This window comes from Vulpes lagopus, chromosome 3 (assembly GCF_018345385.1).
Source record: "Vulpes lagopus strain Blue_001 chromosome 3, ASM1834538v1, whole genome shotgun sequence".
Classification (NCBI taxonomy): domain Eukaryota; kingdom Metazoa; phylum Chordata; class Mammalia; order Carnivora; family Canidae; genus Vulpes; species Vulpes lagopus.
This window is the reverse complement of record NC_054826.1, coordinates 48465515-48491276: the sequence shown is the minus strand read 5'-3', so window position 1 is coordinate 48491276 and position 25762 is coordinate 48465515. Positions and strand designations below refer to the sequence as shown.

Genomic DNA, 25762 nt, shown 5'->3' with positions numbered 1-25762 from the left:
CCCTACATCCTAGAGGAGGACCCCACCAGCCAAATTCAGCTGTTTCCAAGGACCAAGCAAGGGGGCCGGCCAGCATGGGGCTGTGATACCCTAAAGTGAGATGATATCATGATCCCACCCTCCCCTTCCTCCCGTCTGGCGAGTAGCCTTGGCTTTTCCAAAAGTAACTTGGCACAAAAGAGTATGAGAAGGGCCAAGCTTTCGTGGAGGAACAGCTAGGCCAGTGTGGCGTAATGGAAAAAGCAGAGGACTCAGTCAGGAGACTTGGGGCCCAGCCACCTGTGCTGTGTGGCCTTGGGCACGTCCCTTAACCCCTTTGTGGCCTGATTGTCCTTGTCAGTAACATGAGGTAATGACAATAGAAACAGCTGGCATTTCTGGAGCACTGACTGCTAAGCATCTAGGTATAATGACTAATTTAATCTTCATGTTAAGCTTATTAAATTACAAAGATGTAGAATCTTAGGCTCAGAGAAGATACATCATTTGCACAAGGCCACACAGCTAGTGAGCGTCACAACTTGGATTTGAAACTGGGCAGGTGACACCAGATACCACATTCTTAGCCACTGTGCTTCTAGTGCCCCTCTCTCTCTAGTGGCTACTTCACAAGGTTTATATGGAGTTAGAAGTGCTGATGTGTGTCCAGAACAGGTAGAGCCACAGAGACAGCAGATTAGTAGTTGCCAAGAGCCGGGGGGAGGGGAAGAGGGGAAGAGGCTGTTAGTGGGTACTGGGTATCCTTTGGGGGTGATAAAAATGTTCTGGAATTAGATGATAGTCATGGTTGCACAGCCTTGTGGATATACTAAAAACCACTGAATTGTACCCTTCAAAAGGGTAAATTTTATGGTATATGAAGTATATCTCAATTGCTTTTTTTTTTTTAAAGTGATGATGTGTGTGAGTTTCTGGGCTGTCAAGCCCTGAGCAAATGTCAGCTGTTGGGATTATTGATGGGCGTGGGTTGCTTCTAGGAACCGGTATAAAGATAAGAGGAAGAGAAGATGCCAGTTTAATAGAGTGGTTAAGATCCTGGGCTTTGATCCAAATGCTGCCACTTACTGGCTGTGAGATCTTGTTTTAGTCAGAACTGTTTTAGTTGCAGATGACAGAATCCCAGTCAAAATGGATTACTCAAAAAGAACATTGATTAGCTAAATGTAACAGATGTCTAAGCATTCTTGGCTTCAGGTGTGGCTGGATCCAGGGACAAGAATGTCAGTGAGGACCTGCCTTCCTCCAGTTCTTAGCGTTCTTCATGTCCAAGCAGGGTGGTGTATGGCACAGTGGTGGCCACAGCTCCAACCTGTATCCAACAGGTCAGCTCAGTGGCTTCAGGAAAAAGAACACCCCTAGCAATCTAAGCAAAAGTCTCATTGGTTCATCTTGGATCAGGAGCTGGGCTGGTCAGAGCCAGCCTAGGGACTGGAGTAGAATGTGTGTAGATTTTTTTTTAAGGTTTTATTTATCTACTCATAAGAGACACACACAGAGAAGCAGAGACACAGGCAGAGGGAGAAGCAGGCTCCATGCAGGCAGCCCGATGCGGGACTCAAACTCAGGACCCCAGGATCATGACCTGAGCCAAAGGCAGACACTCAACCACTCACACCACCCAGGCATCCCAGAATGCATGTAAATTAAGGATTAGGAGATTCCCCAGGAGAAATCAGACAGTGGCTGCCAGGGAAGGGGAAATAGCCTGTAGATAAAAGAAAACAAATGATCCTCCTGGTTGGGGCAGGACATTCAGGCAGAGGAAATAGTCTGCAGAGAGGCTCCCTGGGGTTAAAAGGGAAAACATGACTCAGGCTCTTCTGTGGGAAAAGAGACCATGGTCACCAGCAAGAGTGTCCCCTTTATGACAGTTCACCTTCCACAGTGATTTCCTAACCCTCTTGTGCTTAAAACAGCCAGACCCTGATCGTCATGCCTGCCACATCTAGTTGACATCCGGCCACATGTCTCATTCACACAAGGGTGCAGGCGATGGAGCCCTGCGCTCAGAATGGGAAGACCTGGTGTCAGGTCCCAGCCCTCTGTTTTACTGCCTGTGTGGCCTTGGGCAGGCCACTCAGCCTCTCTGAACCTCCCTTTCTGCCCTGACTGGGGCCCACGCTGGAGAATCCATCAGAGCGTGACAGAGGGAGCTGGCCTGTGAGCAGGGGACTGGGGATGGCCCGAATGCCCAGTTGAGGGCCGTGCCTAGAGGAAACAGGGTTTGGTTGAGCGACACAGTGACAGTGTCAGCGAGCATTTACTGCAATATGCCAGGTACCCATTTTCTATGCCGAGAAGCAGCCAGGCCCAGGCGTGGCTGAGTCTGAAGCCCATGCTCCTAAACACTGAGCCCCATGGCCTTCTTGAGGCCTAGTCTTGCCTCCACGTCTGTCTGCTCAAAGATAGGTTTACCTCAGAGTTCGGCCTGTTGCGGGCCTTCAGAGGCCCATTTGGCCCTTCCTCTCAGATGCGGGCAGAGCCTCTCTTGCAGAGGCTGCTCTGAGCAGAACAGGAGCCCTTCACAAATGGCCTCTGATGTGTGAGGGGTCCACTTTACGCTGTGCCAGGCGACCTTTGCCCTCGAGTTTTCCCACTGGCTCATGGTGCCTCCCCAGGCCAACATCACGGGCCTCCCTCACGGAAGGCACAGTTAAATACATGCTGAGCCAGACCCCAGGTGTTCAGAGAGGGACCTCTGTCCCAAACAAGCCTAGGCAGAGCTTGCTTCCTGGCGGAGCTGACGTCTGAGCCAGGCCTTGACAAAAAGTGAGGAGTTCTACCTGCTGGCAGAATAGGGAAGGGCTTCCATGAAGCGGAAATTGCATGTGCAAAGGTGTAGAGGCAGGATTTTTAGCTGGGCATCTTACAGAATTCCAGTGGCGGAGAACATGGAGCCAGCTGGGTCGCTCTGCCCAGCAGGGAGCTCTTAGGAGAAGCACCATCACATGTGTCCTATACACAGGGACACTCCGTCTGTGGGGACCCAGAGAGAGCTGTTTGTAGGGACAGGGGCTTTCAGGGGGAGCTGTTCCCTAGAAGCAGCACATCCCAGAGCTAAAGGCAGATTGGAGGCAGCATCTTGATCTGCGCCTTCGTTTCTCCCCAGAGAAGGGAACTGAGATCCAGAGATAGGAGAGGCTGCCCCAATGCACAGAGCAAAAGTCATTTGTTTCCAATCGTAATTGAGACAGGAATGACCTGTCCCCCGCCCCCCCATGAGAGTTTTACAGCCCCACGTGCACTTCTGAGCTTGGGGAAGTGTCTGCCCAGAAGCCCCCATGCTCCACCCCAGAGGCCAAAGGGAAGGGAGTATTTTCTCATCTTTTCCGGGGGTATAGGGGTGACCAAACCAAAGAGTTCCCACTCCCTGGCCCAGCCGGGCAGGCTTCCAGCAAGATCCTAGCCAACAGCTGGCCTCAGTCCGCCAGCCATATTTATGCAAGTACTGCCTTTGCTAGGTCCTTAGACACACTCTTTTCCACAGACATTATCTTCTGAAATTGCAGTGCCTCCCACATGTTGTACACACTTGATGGAATCTTCCTTCCCTTCCATCTGAAAAGCTGTGGCCATCTCAGCGGAGTGTAGCTGAGGCAGTACCGTAGCCACTCTTTCCCACGTAGTTAGCAGTTCTTTATTTCTAAAATAGAAAGAAGGAAGATTGTGTTGGTCAGTTGCCTCTGAATCCTAGTCCAAGTCCTGTTGCTGCCACCTGGAACCTAATTTCTCCTCTCCTAGACAGTGGCTGACCAAACCAAATAACCACTTTTTTTTTACTCATTCATTCATTCATTCATTCATTCTTTACACAATTGTATGCCGGGTCTCTAGCACATACCAGTGAGGAAGTGCTAGGGCAGGCAGACCAGTAAGGAAGTCAGAGTAGGACATGCTGGCCTACACCAAGGGACAGCAGGGAGAAGAGCAAGGTGGATAGCTGGGAGGGGAGGCAGGCCCCACGTGGAATGTCCACCGGATACCAGAGCATGCTAACATTTAACCAGACTGGCTTCTCAAGGGGATAGAATCCCCAGAGACAATGAGCCATCAGGCAGGTCCACATATGTTGTCCTGCTTTGAGGACTACCTGGCTTCTGTCCAGCCGGCAGCTGTGCATGAGTCTCCTTGGCCTGCTCTGGCTCTTCTGGGATGTGAGGCTTTGTGATGCTGAGGGAATAAACCCCTCCAAGTCCAGTCTGCCACTAACACAAACCACGTGTGGCCCTCCACGCCAGTTTCCACACTGTTTTCCTTGGACAGCATGTCTCCTTTCTCTCTACCACAAGCAGTCTTGAAAACTGCTGATGGAGTGTTCTCTCATCCCCCTTGGAGGCTTGCAATGTGGCCACTTGACGTGGCTCCCTCTCCTTCCCTGCCCCCCAGACTGACTCATTTTCCTCCTCAGTTTCCAGTCCTCCTCACCCCGAGCACCACTTCCTTTTATTATCTGAGGGGAGGAGCATGGGATTTTCTAGTTTCCAAGGATAGCAGTCTACCGCTGGACTTAGCCTGGCGTGCCTCTGGTCCTGCTGTTGCAGACAGCCTGGGTCTGGGGGTCCCCACAGAGTGTCTGGAATGTGGCCTGTGGGTGCCAAGTATGACAGTTCTCTGGATAGATGCAGCTTGTGGCTTGTGAATTTGGGCACACTAAGACCAAAAGCAAAATAGCTCACAGGCCTGAGATCTCCTGTCCTTGCAAATAGTCGTCTTAGATTGTCATTAACCATTGACAGAGTAATGAAGAAAGTAAAATAAAACCAGATATGGCTCAATGAGGAGAGTGGGTGGTAGAGTCTAGCCCTGCACTGTTGGTGATGATGGCACTAGTCATGTGAGGCTATTTACATTATTAAGAATTAAATAAAATTAAAAATTTGATTCTTCAGTCATCAGAGCTGTGTTTAAGGTGCTCAGCCTTGGAGTTCAGTCTAGGGCTAGTGGATACAGGTAGGGACTGGGCAGATAGATACAGAACATTTCCATTATTGCTGAAAGTTCTCGATCTCTGGCTACTGAGGGTACTTGGATAGTCTGAGGGGTTTTGCCATCCTTAAAACACAGCCTCATGATGGAATGTTATTAAGCTTTAAGAAGAAAGGACATTCTGACACCTGCTACCACATGGATGAACCTCAGGGACATGGTGCTGAGTGAAATAAGCCAGACGCCAAAGGACAAATACTGCATGATTCCATTACATGCAGTACCTAGAACAGGTAGATTTGTACAGATAGAAAGTGGAGTGGTGGTTGCCAGGGGCTGAGGGAGGAGAATAGGGAGTTAGTGTTTAATGGGGACAGGGTTTCAGTTTAAGCTGATGAAGAAGTTCTGGAGATGGATGGTGGTGACGGGTACACAACAATGCTAACATGCTTAATGGCACTCATCGTATATTTAAAATGGTCAACATGGCAAGGTTCATGTTAAGTCCATTTAACACAATTTCTAAAAACACAAAGCCTCACAGACTACTAAAAATTATTCCTAAATAACTTTCATAATAATGTATTCTTTATGGGCAGAGTGCAAGGAGGGGGATCTGCTGTTGAGCACCTCTATGACCCTAAAGGGTTCACATTCAGCATTCGCGGATAAACGACCCTGCCAACCCAGCTGTGGTCCTCATTCCCCAGATGGTGAATCAGGCAGGCTCCCTGGGTGAGGAGTCTGGCCCCTGACACACAGCTGGTGTGAGGATGCATTAGGATTTAACCCCAGGACTGTCTGGTCCCCAGGAGTACTATCTGTGGTTAGACTTTACAGCCTTAAACCCAAGTCTGCTGCCTCAAATTAATAACACTTAGGGAGACACTTCAGCTCTTTGGGCCATGCTTGTGTGGGCAAAAGCAAGTTAGGACAAGGGATGAGAGAGTAACTTCCTAAGACAGACTGTCTCAGACCACAGGCAGCACGGAGGGAGACCTCTTTAGTGGGCCTCCTTCAGATGGAGGCTCGGAAGCTGGGAGAATGGAGAATGGGCATGGGAGGGTGGATGGATAACTGGTCCATACCTTTTCTTTTTTCCTGAGTTCCCTTTATTGGTATTCCAGCATTTTCTTAACGTAAAATTGAGAAGGACAAAAAAGATGGTATTAGGCAAAACCAATAATCTCTAAAAGACTCTGCGACTGAGACTGATTGATCACCCTGCTTTTCAAAAGAAAGCGTGTTGTTAAAAAATAAATTAATTAATTAATTAATTAAAAAAAAGAAAGCGTGTCGTTCACTTGTGCAAAGAATATTAAACTTACTTCATCTCAGGCTGATTTTTCACGCTTGCGTGACACTCCAAAGCCACCTACAAGAGTGGTCTTAGGGAAAGAGAGTGGGATTTAGATGAAGGTCCTTGAACCCGCTGGACCACCACTCAGCTGAGCGACTTCAGGCAGCTGTCCCTCTCTCTGCTCCCCGGTTTCTCCTAGCTGGGACATAGGAAGTGTACATTTATGTCACAGAGTTACTGTAAAGGTCAGATAAAATCATGCGTGGAAAGGCTTGCTGACTGTAAACTGACAAACAAATGTCAGTAGTGGTGACTGATTATTATTTAATATTAGCAATATGAATAGTATTAACCAAGGGCACTTAGCAAACATGTGAAGCTGTCCCTAAAGTGTTCCACTCATTTGCTTTCATTGCTTTAGTCAGTTTTTACTGAATGCCTATTTTGTGCTGGCATCGAAAAGCTCTCGAATTCAAAGAAAGAAGCCTGCGTTTGCCAGCAGGTCTGCCATGACCTCACCAGTGACTGAATGACAGTGGACCAAGCATTTCCCGTCGCCACGCAGCAGTTAGGGTCAGTGGGAAACCACAAATAAGACCATAGCCTCTGGGCAGCCCTTCAGGGTGCTGGCCTAGCTGAGGCAGCCCCACCTACCCGGGGGTATCACAGAAGGCTGCACCAAGGGGGCAGGGAGCCCCAGCCTGTTTCCCAGGCCTGCAGAGCAGTGCATTTTTGTTGTTCTCACTGCATCGTAGAGGCAGCTGGTATGACTGCAGAGAAGCCACGGGCTTTATTCTCTGGCCGCATCACTTGCTGGCTACAGGCCCATGGCAGATTTCTTCATTCTCTGGGCTTCAGTTTCCTGGCTAATCATCTCTACCTTGAAGGAATATTCTGAAGATTTAGTGAGAGCATGTGTCTAAAGAATCTAGTCCATGCTTGGCACAGATAACCTGTTTCTCTTACTCTTCCAACCTCTCCTCCCTCCCCCTACGTAAGAGCCCTGCTTATTTCTCAAGGGCTATTCAGAGCTTATTTCATTCTATCAGAGGGGCATCTTGAATGCCAGGGTGACTTTCTCCTTGAGGTGAAATGATGAGCAGACTTTTTAACCTTCCAGCCATCACTTAGGAGGCTCAAGACTCCCTTTTGCTCTGCTTGAATCCTGGGCCCAGGTACCAATAGGGTGGTTCTGCTACTATGACAGACCTCTCTATACAACAAGGGGTCATCTCTCACTCGGGCTGCATGTCCATTGGAGATCATTGGGGGCACCTGACCCTCAGTGGCAGAGAAGCCACTGCCTGGAGTATGACCAGTCACACAGCAGAAAGAAGTGGAGGCAATGAATCACGCACCACTCATAACTCTCCCACCCCAAAGTGACACATACCTCTTCTGCTCACATTGAACTGGCCACATCCCACTGTAAGGGGATGGGAAAGTACAAATCTACCATGTGCTCAGGAGAAGAACCAGAAATCTGATGACAGTCTTAGTCACTACCATGGCCTGCCTGGCTTTAATCCATAAAGTAATACTGCAAGTTTGTATCATTGTGGCCAACTTAATGATGAGACCCAAGGTATGTTACTTCCCCAAGACCACAAGCAACAGGTCCTTGGGATTCTGTATATCCAATCAGAGAGGCATTTATTGCACTAGTAACGGTTTCCAACTTGGGTACTCTGCCCCTGTTCTTTCTCCCCTACAGCAGCCTGCCCCTCCTTCTGAAGGTGCTTCCTACACCACCCTGTAATGATCCATTTCCTTTTCAATCTCTCTAGGCTATGAGTCTTTTCATCTCCAAACCCCATGTGCCTAGCACAGAGCCAGGCACAGATCTATCTGTTGGACTGGCCTGGGGAATCTTAGTGTGTAGTAGGGGATCATAATGATCTCACAGGCATAGACCTAACCAGATTAATTGAGTCTCAGTGGTCTGTCCCTAATAAAACCTGCAATCCTTAGGAAACAGATTGACCTACTGTCAGTAGAATTCTGGTGGCTCTGGGGGTATTGTTCATATTTCAGTTCCTGTGGCTAGAGACCCCCCCAAAAAACTGAGAATGGTCTCAGCTCTGAGCTTTTGCTAATATGGCAGCGATGGACATCGAGAATTGTTTTCATGGAGGTCCTAGGTCCAATTGACTTTGCTTTCCCCATTAGTCTGGGTTTCTGAAAAGCTGAACACAGTGAGCCTTTATATATCAAATCACATGTTTCACATAATTCCCTTAAAATGTCAGAGGTGCAATTTATCATATTAAAGGCTTCTGTTTTTGCTATTCTCTCCCTGTTTAGATGCAGATGTTGGACAAATTTCCCATGGAAGGAGGGCAGAAGGACCCCAAACAGCGGATCATTCCCTTTCTGCCAGGTAGGTGAGACACATGGTGTCTAGCAGGGGCCTCCAGGGGATCCAGGACAACCCCCACATCTCTCAGCTCAGCTTTCTGGGGCACTGTCCTAATGGCCAGAGCCCCAGTCGTTGTAGAAATTAGTGCCTAAGAATACGGCCTTTGGGGTTAGTTGCTACACCATCTACTTAGGCAAGATACTTCACCTCCAGGATCCTCAGTTTTTTCTGTCTCTAAAATGAGAATAATTAGATCTCATGAAGTTTTTGTAGTGAGTGGCATCTTTATTATGCTTTTGTTGTGTAATGAATTCATACCAATGTAGCAGCTTAAAACCACAGTCATTTATTATCTCACAGTTCAGTTGGTTGGAAGTCCAGGCAGGTGCTGCTGGGTTCTCTGTTTAAAGCCTCACAAAGCAGAAGTCATCATTTTGGCCAGGCTGGGCTCTTATCTGGAGGATTGGGGGAGAATCCACATCTGGAGGATTGGGGGAGAATCCACTTCCAGCCTCATTCAAGTTGTTGACAGCATTCAATTCTTTGCAGCTATAAAAGTAAAATACCTGTTTCCTTGCTGGCTCTGGGGCTTGGGGATTAGGATAGAACATCATTGGGAGTCCTTTCTAGAAATTCTGCCGGCCTATCTGCCACAGCTACCAGGCCCCTTCTGAGTGCTAGGCAGTGCTCCAGGCACTGTGGGGGAGTTGACACACTTAGGCTGATCTCTGCCCTTAAGGTATTAAGTGTTCCTTTTCCCCCAAAAAAATTCCTTACCAAAGGAATAGCATTAAGGCTTCTGCTCAAAAAAAATGGGCTACCCAAACCAGAATTATTGCTTCGAGTAATAATATTGGATGTCTACCATAGGCCAGTCACGGGGCTAAGCGGTCTACATTCGTTACCTTGTTTAGTGTTCAGAATAACCCTGTGCCCATTTTACAGATGAGGAAGTTGAAACTCAGAGAAATTATAATTGTCTTCACAAATAGCAGAGCTGGGATTCAGACATGGTTTTGGCTGGCCCCATGATCCACTGTTATTATCCTTTGGTAAATTATTTTAGCACACAGAGTTTCATTCTTCATTTGCAAATTGGAGATAATAATGTTAGTTAAGTGATAGTTATTGTGAAGATTAGTGATAATCAGTGAATTGATAGTCTCCTTAAATCACAAATGTTTAGAGAGCTGGAAGGTTCCCTTAGGATCCTTTCCATGTTGCAGACAAGGAAGCAGGCAGGCCTAGAGATGCAGGGGACTCCCTGGGTCACACAGGAGCTCACCCTGCCCTCCCTACTCCATGGTTCTGCAGTTAGCACATCCAGTGGTTCTTCCAGATATTAGCATCACTGAGTGGATTTAGAGACAGCGTGGATGTATTTGCCAGGTCCCGTCTCCTGGGAGAATCATTTGCCTAAAAAAAACTAATGTGTAGCTCTTCCACGGAGAAAGTGTGCAATCACACTGGAATTTTTGTTTCCTATTGGAGAAAACCCAGTGTACCAACTGCCAACAGCCAACTAGCGCTGCTCCAGAGCATGTGCTTCAGAGGCAGTTCTGTGACCTCAAGCAGGTGACAACCCCCTGCCCCAGAGCCTCAGTTTATTTATTTATTTGTAAAATGGGACAATGCCCTCCTGCTTTACAAAGCTTCTCTCCCTGGCACCTAGTGGGTTCTCTATAAAAGAAAGAAACAGGATCCTGGGGCACTCCTTTGAATTTCTTAGAATTCACGTTTTAGAGTCATACTTAAATGATCAGTCTGAAGATTCAAGTTGAATTAGATTCCAAATGTAGGCCCTTCCTTCAAGGAAGGAAAGAAAAGCAGGGAATTGTAACTCTTTACTGGATGAAAGGCAGAACCAGCTGTGAAAAAACTTCCCAGGACAGGGGAGAACTTGAGCTGACCCTCTCCTAAGCCCCTGAAAGCTTTCGTGGTTATGGAATCCATTTCCACCCATGAATTTATGAAAATGCTGTTCTCAGAGACTCAGCCCCATTATCCCTGCTTGGGACACCCACTTGCTGCTTGGAGAGGTGTGGTTGGGCCCCAGGATCCCTAGAGCATCCCTTCGTGGCCCGCCTCTTCGCTCTTCCCTGAGGCCAAGGCCAAGGGCAGGGATACATGGGAGGCACATGCCCTCTCCTAGGGGTCAGTTTTCTGCCAAGACTGCCACGTCAGCAGGACAAAAGCAAGTCTCTTGTTAGCACAAAGGCAGGGGGAGGGGAAAGCAGCCCTGTACAATTTTCCATCCCAGCAAGAGCTGGGGAAGCCAACTTGGCAGAGCATGCAGCTTGAAAAATAAGACTTACAGTTTGGCCTTCCATCACTGTGGAAAACAAAAGCCTGCCCATTCCCACCAAAGGCTGGGCTCTCTGCTGAGCAACCCTTTCCACTCCAGTAAGGCTAGCCTGCCAGGCAGGGCTCCACTCTCCTTCCCCAAAATTCACGCAGAAGCACATTAGGTGCAGATAAGGGGCCGTTGCCCCATTTCACTCAGAGCCACTGGCCAAGGAGGTCCAGACCACATGGTTCTGCCCCACAGCCCGGGGCCTGAGCCGGGTTCCAGTTCTGCTGCGGATAGATGATGAACTAACTCATCAGAGGCAGATCTTAAAAAACCAAGCTGCAGGTTGAGAAAAGAACATGTGCTCAGAGTATGAGGCAGTATCATCTAACCCATGAAAGAAAAAAGTGATTACTCTTGTGAGCACCTAGGAAGGGCCAAGCCCTGTTAGTGGGTGTGTCATGGAGGCTACTACTAAGAAATAGGAGCTTCAGTCCCATTTTACAGATGAGAAAACTGAGGCTCTGGGAGGTAAATGCATTTCCCAAGGCAGCACAGTCATCCTGGATTGGCTAACCACAGAGCCTGTGGCCTCCCCAGCAGCTGCCACAGGGCTTCCTGTCCCCCTCGCTGGCAGGGTACCTGCCGTATGTCCAGAGACTCCTGTCCTATTGAGGCCACGCAGGAAGAGGGGTGGTGCTTTTGTTGCTGTGTCACACCCCCTGGAGACATTGAAGATGCCGGAGTTCTCCATCCTTCTCTCTCAAAATCAGCCTATACTGTTCCCCTGGGCCAGTGCTTGCACCATGCATATTGTGAATTGTTTGAGTTGGGTCACAACCTCCCCAGTAAGAAGCCTGAACACCCCACTCCCCACCCTTCCTCTGGTTTACAGAGGGAACATTTTATCAAAATGGGACCAAAATGGCTTTGGTAGGGACTCCTTTCCAATTCTGAGAAACAGATTAGAGGCAGGAAACATTTACTGTGGGAGGTTTCTCTTCAGGCAGGCATTCCTAATTTTCCTAAAGGCTTGGGATTCTCCTAGGGATTCTAAACTGCAAACAGTCCCACCCATGAGGGTGGTAATTTGATTATCACAATGACTCAGGGTGGAATGGGGATGGGCCAGGGATCCTAAACATCCTGCAGGGTGGGGGACACTCCCACACAGGGAAGGATTGCCCCACCCAAAATGTCAACAGGGTCCCTTCCTGTTGGGGAACACTGACTGTCAATGCCAAGAGGGCAGCCCCCTACGCAGGCCCATGGAGGGCTCCCAGAGAGACAGTAGCTAGAGTGTACCTATCAACTGAATGGAAACAGGAATACCAGGTTGTAAACTCTCCCCACTTGGCTGCATCATCTGCTTTTTTATGGTAAACAACATGAACATTTTCTGATTCCAGAAGCAATACATGTTTATGGTAGGAAATTTGGGGAAAGTCAAAAAAGAAAACAAAAAGGCTCTGTCTTCTGCCCCTTGGAGACAACCACTTTGAATCCTGCATGATGCATTTTGTTCTAGATTTTCCTTTTCTAGAAACATGGTGTGTCAGAAGTTTGACTGACTCATCAGAATTAAAACGATCACCATAATAAACAAATGCAATTCCCTGTTATTAAAGAATATGAGGAGTATATATTTTATCTCACTGTGGGTTATTGTTTTCTTTTTAATTGGTAGAAATTAGGGAAGGGGGAAACCTCACCATTAGGTTGACTATATATACCTAATTTCCTAATTGTGCCCCTCTGCTAAACTCAGGTGGTCAGATTATTTTAAATGTTAGATTAACCACATTGGCTTTTGGGGCACAAATCTCCCTTACCAGCTTGCATTGCAAATCTTGGAGTCAATAGGCTCTTCTCATTCATTTCGGTTCTGTCTCATGAAAACTCGTTTGGACCTTTCCTACTATCCTGTTCCTGCTCACCCAAGCTAGATCTGTGGAGATTGCAGCCTCCCCAGAGCCATGTTGGAGCACTGGTTGATCCCTCCTTGCCCTGCGAGCCTTGTGACCCAGATTCCTCTCCTTGACTTGCCTTCTCAGACCAGAAGTAGGTGAAGCTCTCTTGTAGCTCTCTATACTCTGCTGTCTGAAAAGCTGTGGTCTCCCTGTGCCCTCTTCTTTGACCTCCCCATGGAGATCTCCTGGCACTCTACGTAAGCTTGGCAGAGGGGCTTGTCCCCATCACCCATCTCTTTGGCCCCCCTCAGTGTCTTATTTCTGATTTTGCCCGTCCCCTGCCTCTATGACAGGTCTAGAACATGAGGCCAAGCCATCTTAATAGTTAGTGCATGCACTTGGCCACCACCTCCCCATGACTCTCCCCTATTAGGCTCATGGAAACTCACCAGTTTGCTTTAAAGAAACCTCATCCAGAACATTATAGCATCTTGGATATTTCCAGACATCCTCAGTGGCATCGTTTACATACTTGTCTTTGTTTGTGACCTGCCCACATGTCACACAGGAAGTCCTGGTACTACATCCAGTGCTGGGGATATCACCAAGCAAGTAGTAGATTCTCACTTAGTTTCTGATGAGTTAGGAAGGCTTGGATCCTTTCTGTTACAAACAGATGATTAGGGGAGGAATTTAGGTACCCCTCAGACCTACCAGTGCCACACCTGCACCCTCCAGGGTTGCTGAGAGCTTGTCATTGCCCCCTTACAGTACCACATGTGCTCTCATCTCCTGCAGGCAAAATTCTCTTCCGACGAAGCCACATCCGGGATGTGGCGGTCAAACGCCTGATACCGATTGATGAGTACTGTAAGGTAAGTCTAAGAAATGCTAACACTTCCCTGTGTCTCATGTCTTCCCTCTGGGTTGTGTTTTTTTCTTCTTTTCCCTTTCTGGCTACAAAATAGTCATTGCAAGCAATCTGCAGGTGCAAAAAATGTAAAACCAGAAAAACAATCACCTGTGAGTCCTCTACTCAGAGGCAACAATTATTAAGGCCTCTACATGTTTCTCTTTTCTCTCACAATGCATTTCTTTATGGTGTTGACACCATCCCATATGTGTTATTTTTGTTGCTCTTTCTTTTTTAATATTGTGATAGTAAGAATTTCCCCATACTATTACAACATCTTTTTGAGCCTACTTTAAATGGCTGCGTAGTATTCCATTGTGTGTGAATGTTCCAAAAGTTATTTAGTTCCTGTCATTGGACAACGCAGCTGGCTTCCAATCCCTTGAATGTTCTAAACCACAAGGAGCCTGCTTTTTGGCTGTATCTCATTTGATTTGAGGCTGTGGTTGGGAAAGAAGTACACTTTTCCTACCCTTAGTATTTATTTCTCTAACTTAAAATCAATAGCAGCTCTGACTGGAGAAGGGTGGGAGTAGCAAGAAATGCTTTAACAATGGAGCAGATGGGGATCCCTGGGTGGCGCAGCGGTTTAGCGCCTGCCTTTGGCCCAGGGCGCGATCCTGGAGACCCGGGATCGAATCCCACGTCGGGCTCCCAAAGCATGGAGCCTGCTTTTCCCTCTGCCTGTGTTTCTGCCTCTGTGTGTGTGTGTGTGTGTGTGTGTGTGTGTGTGATTATCATAAACAAATAAAAATAAATAAACAAGCAAACAATGGAGCAGAGCAGCAGGGACGCCTGGGTGGCTCAACAGTTGAGCATCTGCCTTCAGCCCAGGGTGTGATCCTGGAGTCCCCGGAACGAGTCCCACATTGGGCTCCCTGCGTGGAGCCTGCCTCTGCCTATGTCTCTGCCTCTCTCTCTCTTGCTCTCTCTCTCTCACACATGAATAAATAAAAATTAAAAATCTTTAAAAAAAAAAAAAAGAAAACAATGGAGCAGCAAATGCTCTCTCTCCCAAAGACTGGAAACAAAGCAAGTATATTTGTTCTTCTCACTTCTATTCTACATTTTCCTGGATGTTCTAGCCAGTGGAAGCAGGCAAAATAAAATAAAATAAAATAAAAGGCATACAGTTCAAAAAGGAAGAAGTAAAACTGCCTTGATTTACAGATGACATGATTCCATTGTAGAAAATCATAAGGGATCCATTAAAAAAACTGCTAGAACTAATAAACGAGTTTATAAGACCACAGGATACAAGATCAATATCAAAAATCAGTTGTAGAGGCACCTGGCTGGCTCAGGTGGTGTGGAGTGTAAGACTTGATCTCAGGGTTGTAAGTTCAAGCCCCACATTGGACGTGGAGCCTACTTTAAAAAATAAAGAAAAAATAAAAATCTTTCCTTATAAAAAATAAGAAAATTCCACTTACAATAACATCAAAAATAATAAAATACTTAGGAATAAATTTAATAAAAGAAATACAAGGCTTATACATTGAAACTACAGAACACTATTGAGAGAAATTAAATCAGCTTTAAATTAATGGAGAGACATTCCATCCCCCTGAATTAGAAAACTCAATAGTGTTAAAGTGATAATTCTTATTACTCAGGTGTAAAAAAAAAAATGAAATCTTGCCATTTCCAATGACATAGAGGGAACTAGAGAATTTTGTGCTAAGTGAAACAAGTCAGTCAGAGAAAGACAAATGCCATATGATTTCACTCATATGTGGAATTTAAGAAACAAAACAAATGATCAAAGGGGGAAAAAATGAGAGGCAAACAAAGAAACGGAGCCTTAACTATAGAGAACAAACTGATGGTTACCAGAGGGGGAGGTGGGGAGATGGGTGAAATAGTGCTGGGTATTAAGGAGTGCACTTGCTGTGATGAACCACCCAGTGTTGTATGGAAGTGTTGAATCACTATATTGTACACCTGAAACTAACATTACAGTGTATGTTGACTGACTGGAATTTAAATTAAAACTTTAAAAAAAATCTAGGAGAGTAAATTAGAATTTAAGGGTAAGGTGAATTTCTTAACAAGGACAACATGGTGTGTGTGTGTGTGTGTGTGTGTGTGTGTGTATTATATATGTAGAAGTTGTAGAAATTTATATGAAAAAAACAAACAACCATACAGGAAAAATGGGCAAAGGACAAGAATGGAAATACAAAAAAAAAAAAAAAAATCCCAATGACAAATAATAGCAAAAAATAATAAATAGGGACACCTGGGTGGCTCAGTCAGTTAAGCGTTTGCCTTCAGCTCAGGTTATGATCTCGGGGTCCTGGAATCAAGCCGTGCATTGGGCTCCCTGCTCTATGGGGATCCTGCTTCCCCTTTTCCCTCTGCCTGCCACTCTGCCTACTTGTGCACGCGCTTTCTCTCTCTCTCTCTCAAGTAAATAATAAAACCTTTAAAAAATAATAATAAAATGGCAGCTCTTCCCCAACTGATCTATAGATTCAACATACCTCTGCCAAAATCCTAGTAAGCTTTTTTGTAGAATTAACAAGCTGATCCTAAATTATATGGAGAAATGCAAGGAACCCAAAATAGCTAAAACAATTATGAAAAAAAAGGACAAAATTAGGGGCTTGTAGCACCCATTTTCAAAACTTCCTACAAAAGCTACAGTAATCAAGACAGTGTGGTACTAGCATAAGGAGAGACATACAGATCAGTGGAACAGAAGTGACAGCCTAGAAATAAACTTTTGTGAAATTTATGGTCAGTTGATTCTCAGCAATGGTTCTAAGAAATTCAATAGGAAAAGTATAATCTCTTTAACAGTGTGGGACAATAGGACATCCATATGCCAAAAAAAAAAAAAAAAGGAAAAAATTAAGTTGGATCCTTACCTTGCACCATGTCCAAAAATCAACTCAAAATGGATCACAGACCTAAACATAAAAGCTAAAATTATAAAACTTCCAGAAGAAAACAGAGGAGAAAATCTTCATAACCATGTGTAGGCAGAGAGTTCCTAGTTATGACACCAAAAGCAAAAAATTGATGAATTGGACTTCATTAAACTTCCAAATTCTGTACTTCAAAAGGATCCTGTGAAGAAAATGAAAAGATATGCCACAGATTACAAAAAAAATTTGTAAATCATATCTCTGACAAGGGACTTGTATTGAATCTGTATAAAGATTTCTTACAACTCAACAATAAAGATAGCCCAGTTTTAAAATAGACAAAAGATTTGAATCGGGATTTCACCCAAGAAGATGCACAATGGTTAATAAGCACAGGAAAAGGTGTTCAGCTTCATTAATCATTAGGTAATGCAAAATAAAACCATAATGAGAAACCTGCACAGCAACTGGAACAGCTGTACCCCACAAGACAGACAAACCCAAGAGCTGGTGAGGATATGGGGAAACTGGAGCCCTCATTCTGGTGGGAACACATAATGGGAAACCACTTTGGAAAATAATTCGGCACTTTCTTCCACAAGTGAAATTTCCTGTATGACCACTCTTGGGTACCTGTCTACTCCAGACAAAGACTTGGATGTACATGTTCATAGCAATACCAATTCATAATAGCCAAAAACTGGAAGCAATCCAAATGTCCATCATTAGGTGCATAGATAAAGAAAATATGGAATACCCATGCAATGGAATATTTTTCAACAATAAAATGCCATGACATCCTGATAAATGCTGCAACTTGGATGAATCTCAAACACATGATGCAAAAGAAGCCAGATGCAAAAGATGACGTGTTACATGATTCGATCTACATGAAATGTGCAGAAAAGGCAACTTTATAGAGACAAAACAGAACAGTGGTTTCCTAGGCCTGAGGACAGTGCAGGCAGAGATGGACCACCCATTAGGTGGGGGAAATTTTTGAGGCGATGGAAAAGTTCTAAAACTGGAATGTGGTAATGGTTGCACAACTCTGTAATTTACTAAGTATCGTTGAGTTGTGTATTTATAGTGCATGGATTTTATGGTACATAAATTATACTTCAATACATCTGTAAAAAAGAAAATGAAAGGGGGGTAGTGTGGGGATAGATGACCCTCAGCTTGGCAGATGTCATGGAAGAACAGAAAATCACTCCTGATCACTCCTATCTTCTCTTGGCCAGGCATGACCTTGTTTCATCCCTCCAGTAATCTTGGAAAGTTGGTTTTATTATTCCTATTATGTACACGAGGAAACAGAGGCCCAATAGAGTTACTTCCAGCAATAGTATTGGAAGATTTGATGGTTGAACACTGGTCTTTTAGGACTTGACATTCACATACCACTTACAGCCTCTCTCTTTCTCTCCTAAGGATATCCTTAGAAAGGGATTGGGGAGTAAAGGGCAGGGAAGGTCACCTAGGCACAAAGATACTACTACTGTCTCCCAGCTCTTAGATGAAAGTTTGAATTTTCTCCTCTTTGTGTCTTCAAATTTCTAGAGCTTAAACGTCCATTGTCCAGGCCTTGCTGGCAAGCACTTTGGACCTCTGAGGTCACCTTGTCCAGCTGGGGATTTCTAGCTGGTACCTTCCATAGCAACTGTTAATCTCTCAGTCCAAAGTGTTGCTATCCTGCTTCTTCCCCAGCACACACAACTTCTCTCCAGAGTCATACTTTGCTCATACCCAGGGCTTCACAAACCCATGGACATTTGATTTGGAAAAGGAGATTTAAAATCCTAAAATGAGGGGCACCTGAGTGGCTTGGTTGGGCATCCCACTCTTGATTTCTACTCAGGTTGTGATCTCGGGGTCATGAAATCGAGCCCTGTGTTGGGCTCTGTGCTCAGCAGGGAGTCTGCTTGAGGATCTCTCTCCCTCTCCTCCTGCCCCTCCCCCCCAAATAAAGAAAGAAATCTTTTTTTTTTTTTTTTAATCCTGAAATGAAAAAAGATAGCAGCTGCCTGCAACTGGCTCATGCTTGGAATGGTATGGGCATCATGAATTCACCTGGATTAGCCATAGGGAAAAAACTGCTTTGTCATATGAGCCACATGAAGTTACACTCCCTGCTATTAATAATTCATAAGAAGCAGAGCAGAGCAGATATTTTGGGGCTTTGGTTGGCCAAATTCCTCAGCTTGGCTTCAAGGTAACTGCCCTCCTGGAAGGAGATGAAACTATTCACAAGGTCTGCAAAATCTTTTACAGACTACAAGACTCTTATTTAACATTTGAGTATCTGTTATTGACACTGTTGTGAGCTGACTTAAGCCAATTGAATCTATAACTATTAGCTTTATTTTAGTAGAAATTGTTAGTCTCCAATAGGTAAAGATAGACTAAGGCTGTAAGTATCCCAAACCTAATTCCATAGGAAAAAACTTTCTGCTCTGCTAGATATATTATAAAGTTGTAGTAAGTAACATAGTAAGGTGTTGGCACAAGGATAGACAAACCTTGGAACAAAATAGAGAAGACAGAAAACAGACCCGTGTATATTTGGACACTTGAATACTGACAAAGGCAGCCTTGCAAGTCATTGAGGAAAGGTTGGATTCCTCAGTAAGGGGGAATTTTTATGGAAAAAAAAAACAAAGATAACTAACCCCTGCCTCACACCACACATATAATCGTTTCTGAGGAAATTAAAGACCTAGATATAAGAGGCAATACTATAAAAAGTTTTAGAAGATAAAAATAGGGTAGGGGGAACCTTCATAATCTTTAGATATAGAGGGATTTCTAAAGATACAAAGTACCATAGATAAAAAAGAGCCATAAAAAGATTAATTTATTCAACGATATTAAGTTTCAGAACCTCTGTTCATTGAAGAACACAGTGAAAATAAGACTTGACCAAAGTCTGCCACATATACAAGCATTTATTTTCAAGCAGCTCCCCAGATAGCCTCTCAAGTTGTTCTGTAAGCTCATTAAAATACCAGCTGTCTGTCTGGCAGACTTTGCATGGACATTTCCTTGGGACAAATGGAATGATACCCCAGTGCCGGGACTAGCTGACCCCCCTGGTCTGACAGTAAATTCCCTAGAAGAGACAGAACACAAAGGATTCAGGGTCCTAGACCCAATGCACCATTCTGGAGAGTGGACTTGCCGCTGAGCCACCCAGGGATCCCCTTAACTCATGAGGTTTCTGTGTCTCTCTCTGTGTCTCTCATGAATAAATAAGTAAAATCTTGAATGAAGAAAGAAAGAGAGAGAAAGAAAGAAACCTTTTCCTTCCAAGAATTTGCCAGTTTTTAGGTCTTATGTTTAAGTCTTTAATCCACTTGGAGTAGATTTTTGCGTGTGGTGTAAGATAAGGGCCCCGTGTTATTGTTTTCCAAGTGGATATTGTTCTCCCAGCACCATTTGTCGAAGAGACTGTCCCCCTTCCCCATTGTATATTCTTGGTGCCTTTGTCAAAAACCAGGGGCCCATGTGCATGGATTGTTTTGGGAGCTCTTGCCAGTGATATCATGAATATAATATCAAAAGCAGAGGCAACAAAAATAAACAAATGGGACTACATCAAACTAAAAAGTTGCACAACAGCGGTGCTTTCGGTGGTCCTGCGGATCTGTCTCTTGCTTCAACAGTGTTTGGACGGAACAGACCCAGGGACGCCCCTTCTACCAGCCAACGGCCACCCTCCAACCTTTTTTCCAGTCGCAACCTTCGGAGCCATCTTCCTGGCCATCTTCTGCCACCGGCAGCGAACACCCAAGTTTGAATTTAACTCCTTGTCCAGGATCAACCATGAGCTCCCAGATTCGTCAGAATTATTCTACCGAGGTGGAGGCCGCCGTCAACCGCCTGGTCAGCATGCACCTGCGGGCCTCCTACACCTACCTCTCTCTGGGCTTCTATTTCGACCGTGACGATGTGGCTCTGGAGGGTGTGGGCCACTTCTTCCGCGAGTTGGCTGAAGAGAAGCGCGAGGGCGCCAAGCGTTTCTTGAAGATGCAAAACCAGCGCGGCGGCCGCGCCCTCTTCCAGGACGTGCAGAAACCGTCCCAAGATGAGTGGGGGAAGACCCTGGACGCCATGGAAGCCGCCCTGCTTCTGGAGAAGAGCCTGAACCAGGCCCTTCTGGATCTGCATGCCCTGGGTTCTGCTCGCGCGGATCCTCATCTCTGTGACTTCCTGGAGAACCACTTCCTAGATGAGGAGGTCAAACTCATCAAGAAGATGGGCGACCACCTGACTAACCTCCGCAGGCTGGCCACCCCCCAGGCTGGGCTGGGCGAGTATCTTTTCGAAAGGCTCACTCTCAAGCACGACTAGGATCCTCTGGAGACCAGCAGCCTTTGAGGGGCTCCTCTGGCAACCCCCCCGGTGCCAGGGCTTGTGCCTGAACCTTTTCCCATGCAGCCACTAGGCAGCTTTTTAACCATTCTGGAGCCCTTTCCCAAAACGTGGACCAAATGGAGACAATAAAGCTTTTTGCAGCAAAAAAATAAAAATAAAATAAAAAGTTGCACAACAAAGGAAATAACAGTAAAGAAGTGACCTACAAAATGGGAGAAAATAGGGATGCCTGGGTGGCTCATCAATTGAGCGTCTGCCTTTGGCTCAGGTCGTGATCCCAAGGTCCTGAGATTGAGTCCTGCATTGGGCTCCCCTCTTCTCCCTCTGCCTATGTTTCTGCCTCTCTCTGTGTGTCTCTCATGAATGAATAAATAAAACTTTAAAAAAATGGGAGAAAACATTTGCAAATCATATACCTGTCAAGGTATATGATTTGTCAATCTCCAAAGTATATAATGAACTCCAATAGCAAAAAAGCTAAGAACCTTATTTAAAAATGGGTTAAGGGATCCCTGGGTGGCGCAGCGGTTTGGCGCCTGCCTTTGGCCCAGGGCGCAATCCTGGAGACTCCGGATCGAATCCTACGTCGGGCTCCCGGTGCATGGAGCCTGCTTCTCCCTCTGCCTGTGTCTCTGCCTCTCTCTCTCTCTCTCTCTCTCTCTCTCTCTCTGTGTGTGTGTGTGTGTGTGTGTGTGACTATCATAAATAAATAAAAATTTTAAAAAAATAAAAAATAAATAAAAATAAAAATGGGTTAAGGGGATCCCTGGGTGGCTCAGTGGTTTAGCACCTGCCTCTGGCCCAGGGCGTGATCCTGGAGACCCGGGATCAAGTCCTGTGTCGGGCTCCCGGCATGGAGCCTGCTTCTCCCTCCTCCTGTGTCTCTGCCTCTCTTCTCTCTCTCTCTCTCTCTCTCTCTCTCTGCCATAAATAAATAAATATATATATATATATATATATATATATATATATATATATATATAGGTTAAGACCTTGAAAAGAAATTTCTCCAAAGAAGAGACACAAATGACCAACTTGTATATGAAAAACTGCTTAATGTGTCACTCATCAACAGGGAAATGTGAATCAAAACCACAATGTAATATCACCTCACATCTGTCAGGATGGCTATTATAAAAAAACAAAAACAAAAAACAAGTCTTGGTAAGGATATGGAGAAATTGGAACACTCCTACACTGTTGGTGGGAATGCGAAATGCAGCCACTATGAAAACAGTATGAAAGTTCCTCAAAAAATCAAGAATAGTGCTACCATATGATCCAGCAATCCCAATTCTGAGTACATATCCAAAGAAATTGAAGTCAGGATCTGGAAGAGATATTAGCATTCCCGCGCCGGTCGTAGCACTGTTCCTAATAGCCAAGATGTGGAAACAGCCTGAACGTGGTATATACATACCACAGACTACTATGCCGCCTTTTAAAAGAAGGATATTCTGCAATATGTCACAATGTGGATGAACCTTAAGGACGCTAGGCAAAGTAAGCCAGCCACAGAAAGATAAAATACCACATGATTCCACTTACATGATCTGAAATAGTCAAACCTCAATCATAGAGCAAAATGATGGTTTGCCAGGGGCTGGAGGGACAGAAAAATGGGAAGTTACTGACCTACAGATGTAAAGTTTCAGTCAAACAAGATGAATAAGCTCTAGAGATCTACTACTATACAATGCCAACAATACTGTATTGCGTGCTTAAAATTGTTATGAAGGTAGATCTCTTGGTGAGTGTTCTTACCACACTAAAATAAAATTACAAAAATATAAAGAGAGAGAAGTGCTAATTTTCTGGGGCATTCGTTTTGAAGTTCCAGAGGGTTGAAAGAACTGAGAAAACTCATCTCCCTTACTAGGCAAGGCGTTGTTGTTTAGCAGAGCCATCACACTGGTTCTAGAATCACCTCCGAGCACCACCACACTGCTGTACTTGATACAGTACCGAGAGACAAAGAGTTAACTTAGTGTTATCAAGCAACTAGTATATGATGGAAATCTTAAAGCCATTTCCTCACTTATTCTGTAACACAACCTTCCAAGGTGGGTGTTCGTGGTTTCCATTTTACACATGAGCAAGCTGAGGCTCAGGTGATGGGATGTCTGGGCCAGAGCCAGAATCAGGAAATGGATCTATCTGACCTTCTATCATGACTCTCAGCAAACAGGGCTCCTGCTCACCTCTCCTCTGGACCCTGCATCAACCAGCCACATCTATCCAAAGGGCCAGGATTCTATCCGGGACAGAACTGAGTTTTCCTGGAACTATGGTTCTCTGTTTTTACTGACCGAACACAAGACAATTCTGGAGTATTTCAGAAGCAGAATTATTTCTTTGCCCCAGGTCATGTTTTTACTGTTAGCCTGTCCTTCCAAAATGAAAGGGACAAACATCAAAGCGTTCAGTGCTGCCTTTTATTAGTAACTTGGCTGTATTTTATGGTTTGGGGGTTGGCTTTTACTTCCTAGGAATTGCTCAAAACCAAAAGGGAACTTGGCATTGTCAGGAGGTTTCCATGGGCCTCGTCGTCTCTTCCCTCACTGGTCCTTTCAGAGCCTCTGCTCATTTCAGCAAGGAGCACCCTGGGAGCCCTCCCACCCCCCACCCTGTAAATGGAAGCCACAGCCACCTCAGGGCCCACCCTGCTCCCCCAAACAGACCAGGTGGCCACATCCAGGCCTTTCCCTCGAGTCATTGATCCAGTGAATACTTTCTTTTCTTCTTCTTTTTTTAACTTCATTGCTTCTCTGCCTTTTGGCTAAGATCAAGTGTAAAGATTTATTTAATTATTTGAGAGAGAGAGCAAGAGCATGAGCAGGGGGAGGAGCAGAGAGAGGGAGAAGGAGAGAATCTCTAGCAGACTCCCCGCTGAGCACAGGGCCTGACAGGCTCGATCTCAGGACCCCAAATCATGACCTGAGCTAAACTCAAGAGTCGAACACTCAATCAACTGAGCCATCTGGGTGTCCCCCCTCCCCCTGTAAATACTTTTCACCAGGTATCAGGGGTTCCCCAGCACTACTCAGATATGTAGGAAAGGTGTAGGAGGAACAGCCACATACCTCTGCCCTCTGTGGATTTGGGGTAGAGGAGCTGGTGTTGGCCAGTCCTGGGCTCTTGAGTCCTGCCTACTTCACCAGAACTTCCACTTTCCCATCTCAGAAATGGGTCAGCCTTCTCAGGATTACATGGAACATAGCAGATGAACATATTTTGAGAGCCAGCAAATGCTGAGCCAACATAAGGGAATAGTGTTATTGCAGTCTGGGGAGAGCCACAGGATTTCTGCACACAAAGCAGCCAGGACACACCACAGTCCGGCATATAATCAGCCCCTTCATTATGTGGTTCTGACTGTACAAACTGCAGAATTTCAGAGGAAAGACAGACTCACAGGGGCCCCCAAGATGGCAACTCATCCCAGGCAGAATGAATACTCCAAGCCAGAAAGAGAAGGAGGTCAGAAGTCAGAGGTAAGAGAGGAAAGTGCCTGCTCTCTCCCTCTTGGGCTCTCTGCCTTCAGCCTGGAAAAGATCAGTCCCTGGGGATTTGCTGCTGAGCTGGAGCTACTTCAAGGCTAACAAAATCAATGAGCCACAAATACCAGTCCCTTAATGGTCAGCATCCTTCACCACAGAAGGATAGAGCTTGGACAGTGACTAGGGCAATCACCCTACTAAAACATGTCCACCCACCTCACGTGTTCTTCTACTTTAGATCTGAGATGGCTTGAACCTGGGATTTGTATTAAAGTCAGAACCAGACCCAAAGCTACGTAGGGTCAGCAACCCAAGTGACCGTCGGTGGGTAAACGAATAAACAGAATGTGGCATAGCCATACAGTGGAATATTATTCAGCCTTGAAAAGGAGGGAAATTCTAGCACATGCTACAGCATAGGTGAACCTTGAGGCTGTTAGGTAAGTGAAGGTGGCCTGTCACAAGAGGACAAATATTGTATGATCCCACTTACACGAGGTACTTAGAGTAGTCAAATTCATGGTGACAGAAAGAATGGTTGCCAGGAGCTAGGGGAAGAGAGAATGGTTTCTTTGGTACAGGGCTTCAATTTTGCGAAATAGAGTTCTGGGATGGATAGGTGTGATGGTTGCACAATGAGGCGAATGTACTTAATGCAGCTGAACTGTATGCTTAAAAATGGTTAAGATGAGGGACGCTGGGTGGCTCAGTGGTTGAGCGTCTGCCTTTGGCTCAGGGTGTGATTCTGGAGTCCTGGGACCAAGTCCCACATCGGGCTCCCTGCAGGGAGCCTGCTTCTCCCTCTGCCTGTGTCTCTGCTGCTCGCTCGCTCTCGCTCTCTCTCTCTCATTAATAAATAAATAAAATCTTTAAAAAATAAATAAATAAATAGTTAAGATGATAAGGTGCCTGGCTGGCTCAGTCAGTAGAGCATGTGACTCTTGGTCTTGGGGTCATGAGTTTGAGCCTCACGTTGGGCATGGAGCCTACTTAAAAAAATAAAAAACAAATTATTAAAATGGTGAATTTTATGTGTATTCTACCTCAATTAAAACTTTTTTAAAAAATCTGAAAAAGAAGTCAAAATACTCGTCCATCCTAGCCCCATAGCAGGGATAGAGCATCACTTTGCAGGGGGTGAATGGAGAGTGAGCTTTTAGAGGCCTGTTACATAGGAAATTGAAGATATGAGGGTTTTCCCACTCCCAACTCCCTCAGCATGGCAAGGAGGCACATAAGAGGCACCCAGGAACTGAGGCCTTCTCTGGAGGGGAGTCCTGCTTCCCTCCAGAGCATGCACTGGTGGGCTGAAAT

General features: G+C 45.5%; 2 protein-coding genes across 2 annotated transcripts in view; both read left to right on the top strand.

The window, feature by feature from the left end:
* SH3PXD2B (SH3 and PX domains 2B) overlaps positions 1-25762 on the top strand; it is a 97648-nt gene that overhangs the window by 32538 nt on the left and 39348 nt on the right. Inside the window, exons 3-4 of the mRNA XM_041749351.1 lie at positions 8531-8606; positions 13584-13660. Coding sequence (XP_041605285.1) covers positions 8531-8606; positions 13584-13660 — 153 coding nt within the window. The remainder of the gene's footprint in view (positions 1-8530; positions 8607-13583; positions 13661-25762) is intronic.
* Positions 20188-21097, top strand: LOC121487526 (ferritin light chain-like). The gene has a single exon (XM_041749352.1). It carries the CDS (start codon positions 20397-20399, stop codon positions 20922-20924), a length of 528 nt encoding a protein of 175 aa, XP_041605286.1. The 5' UTR covers positions 20188-20396; the 3' UTR covers positions 20925-21097.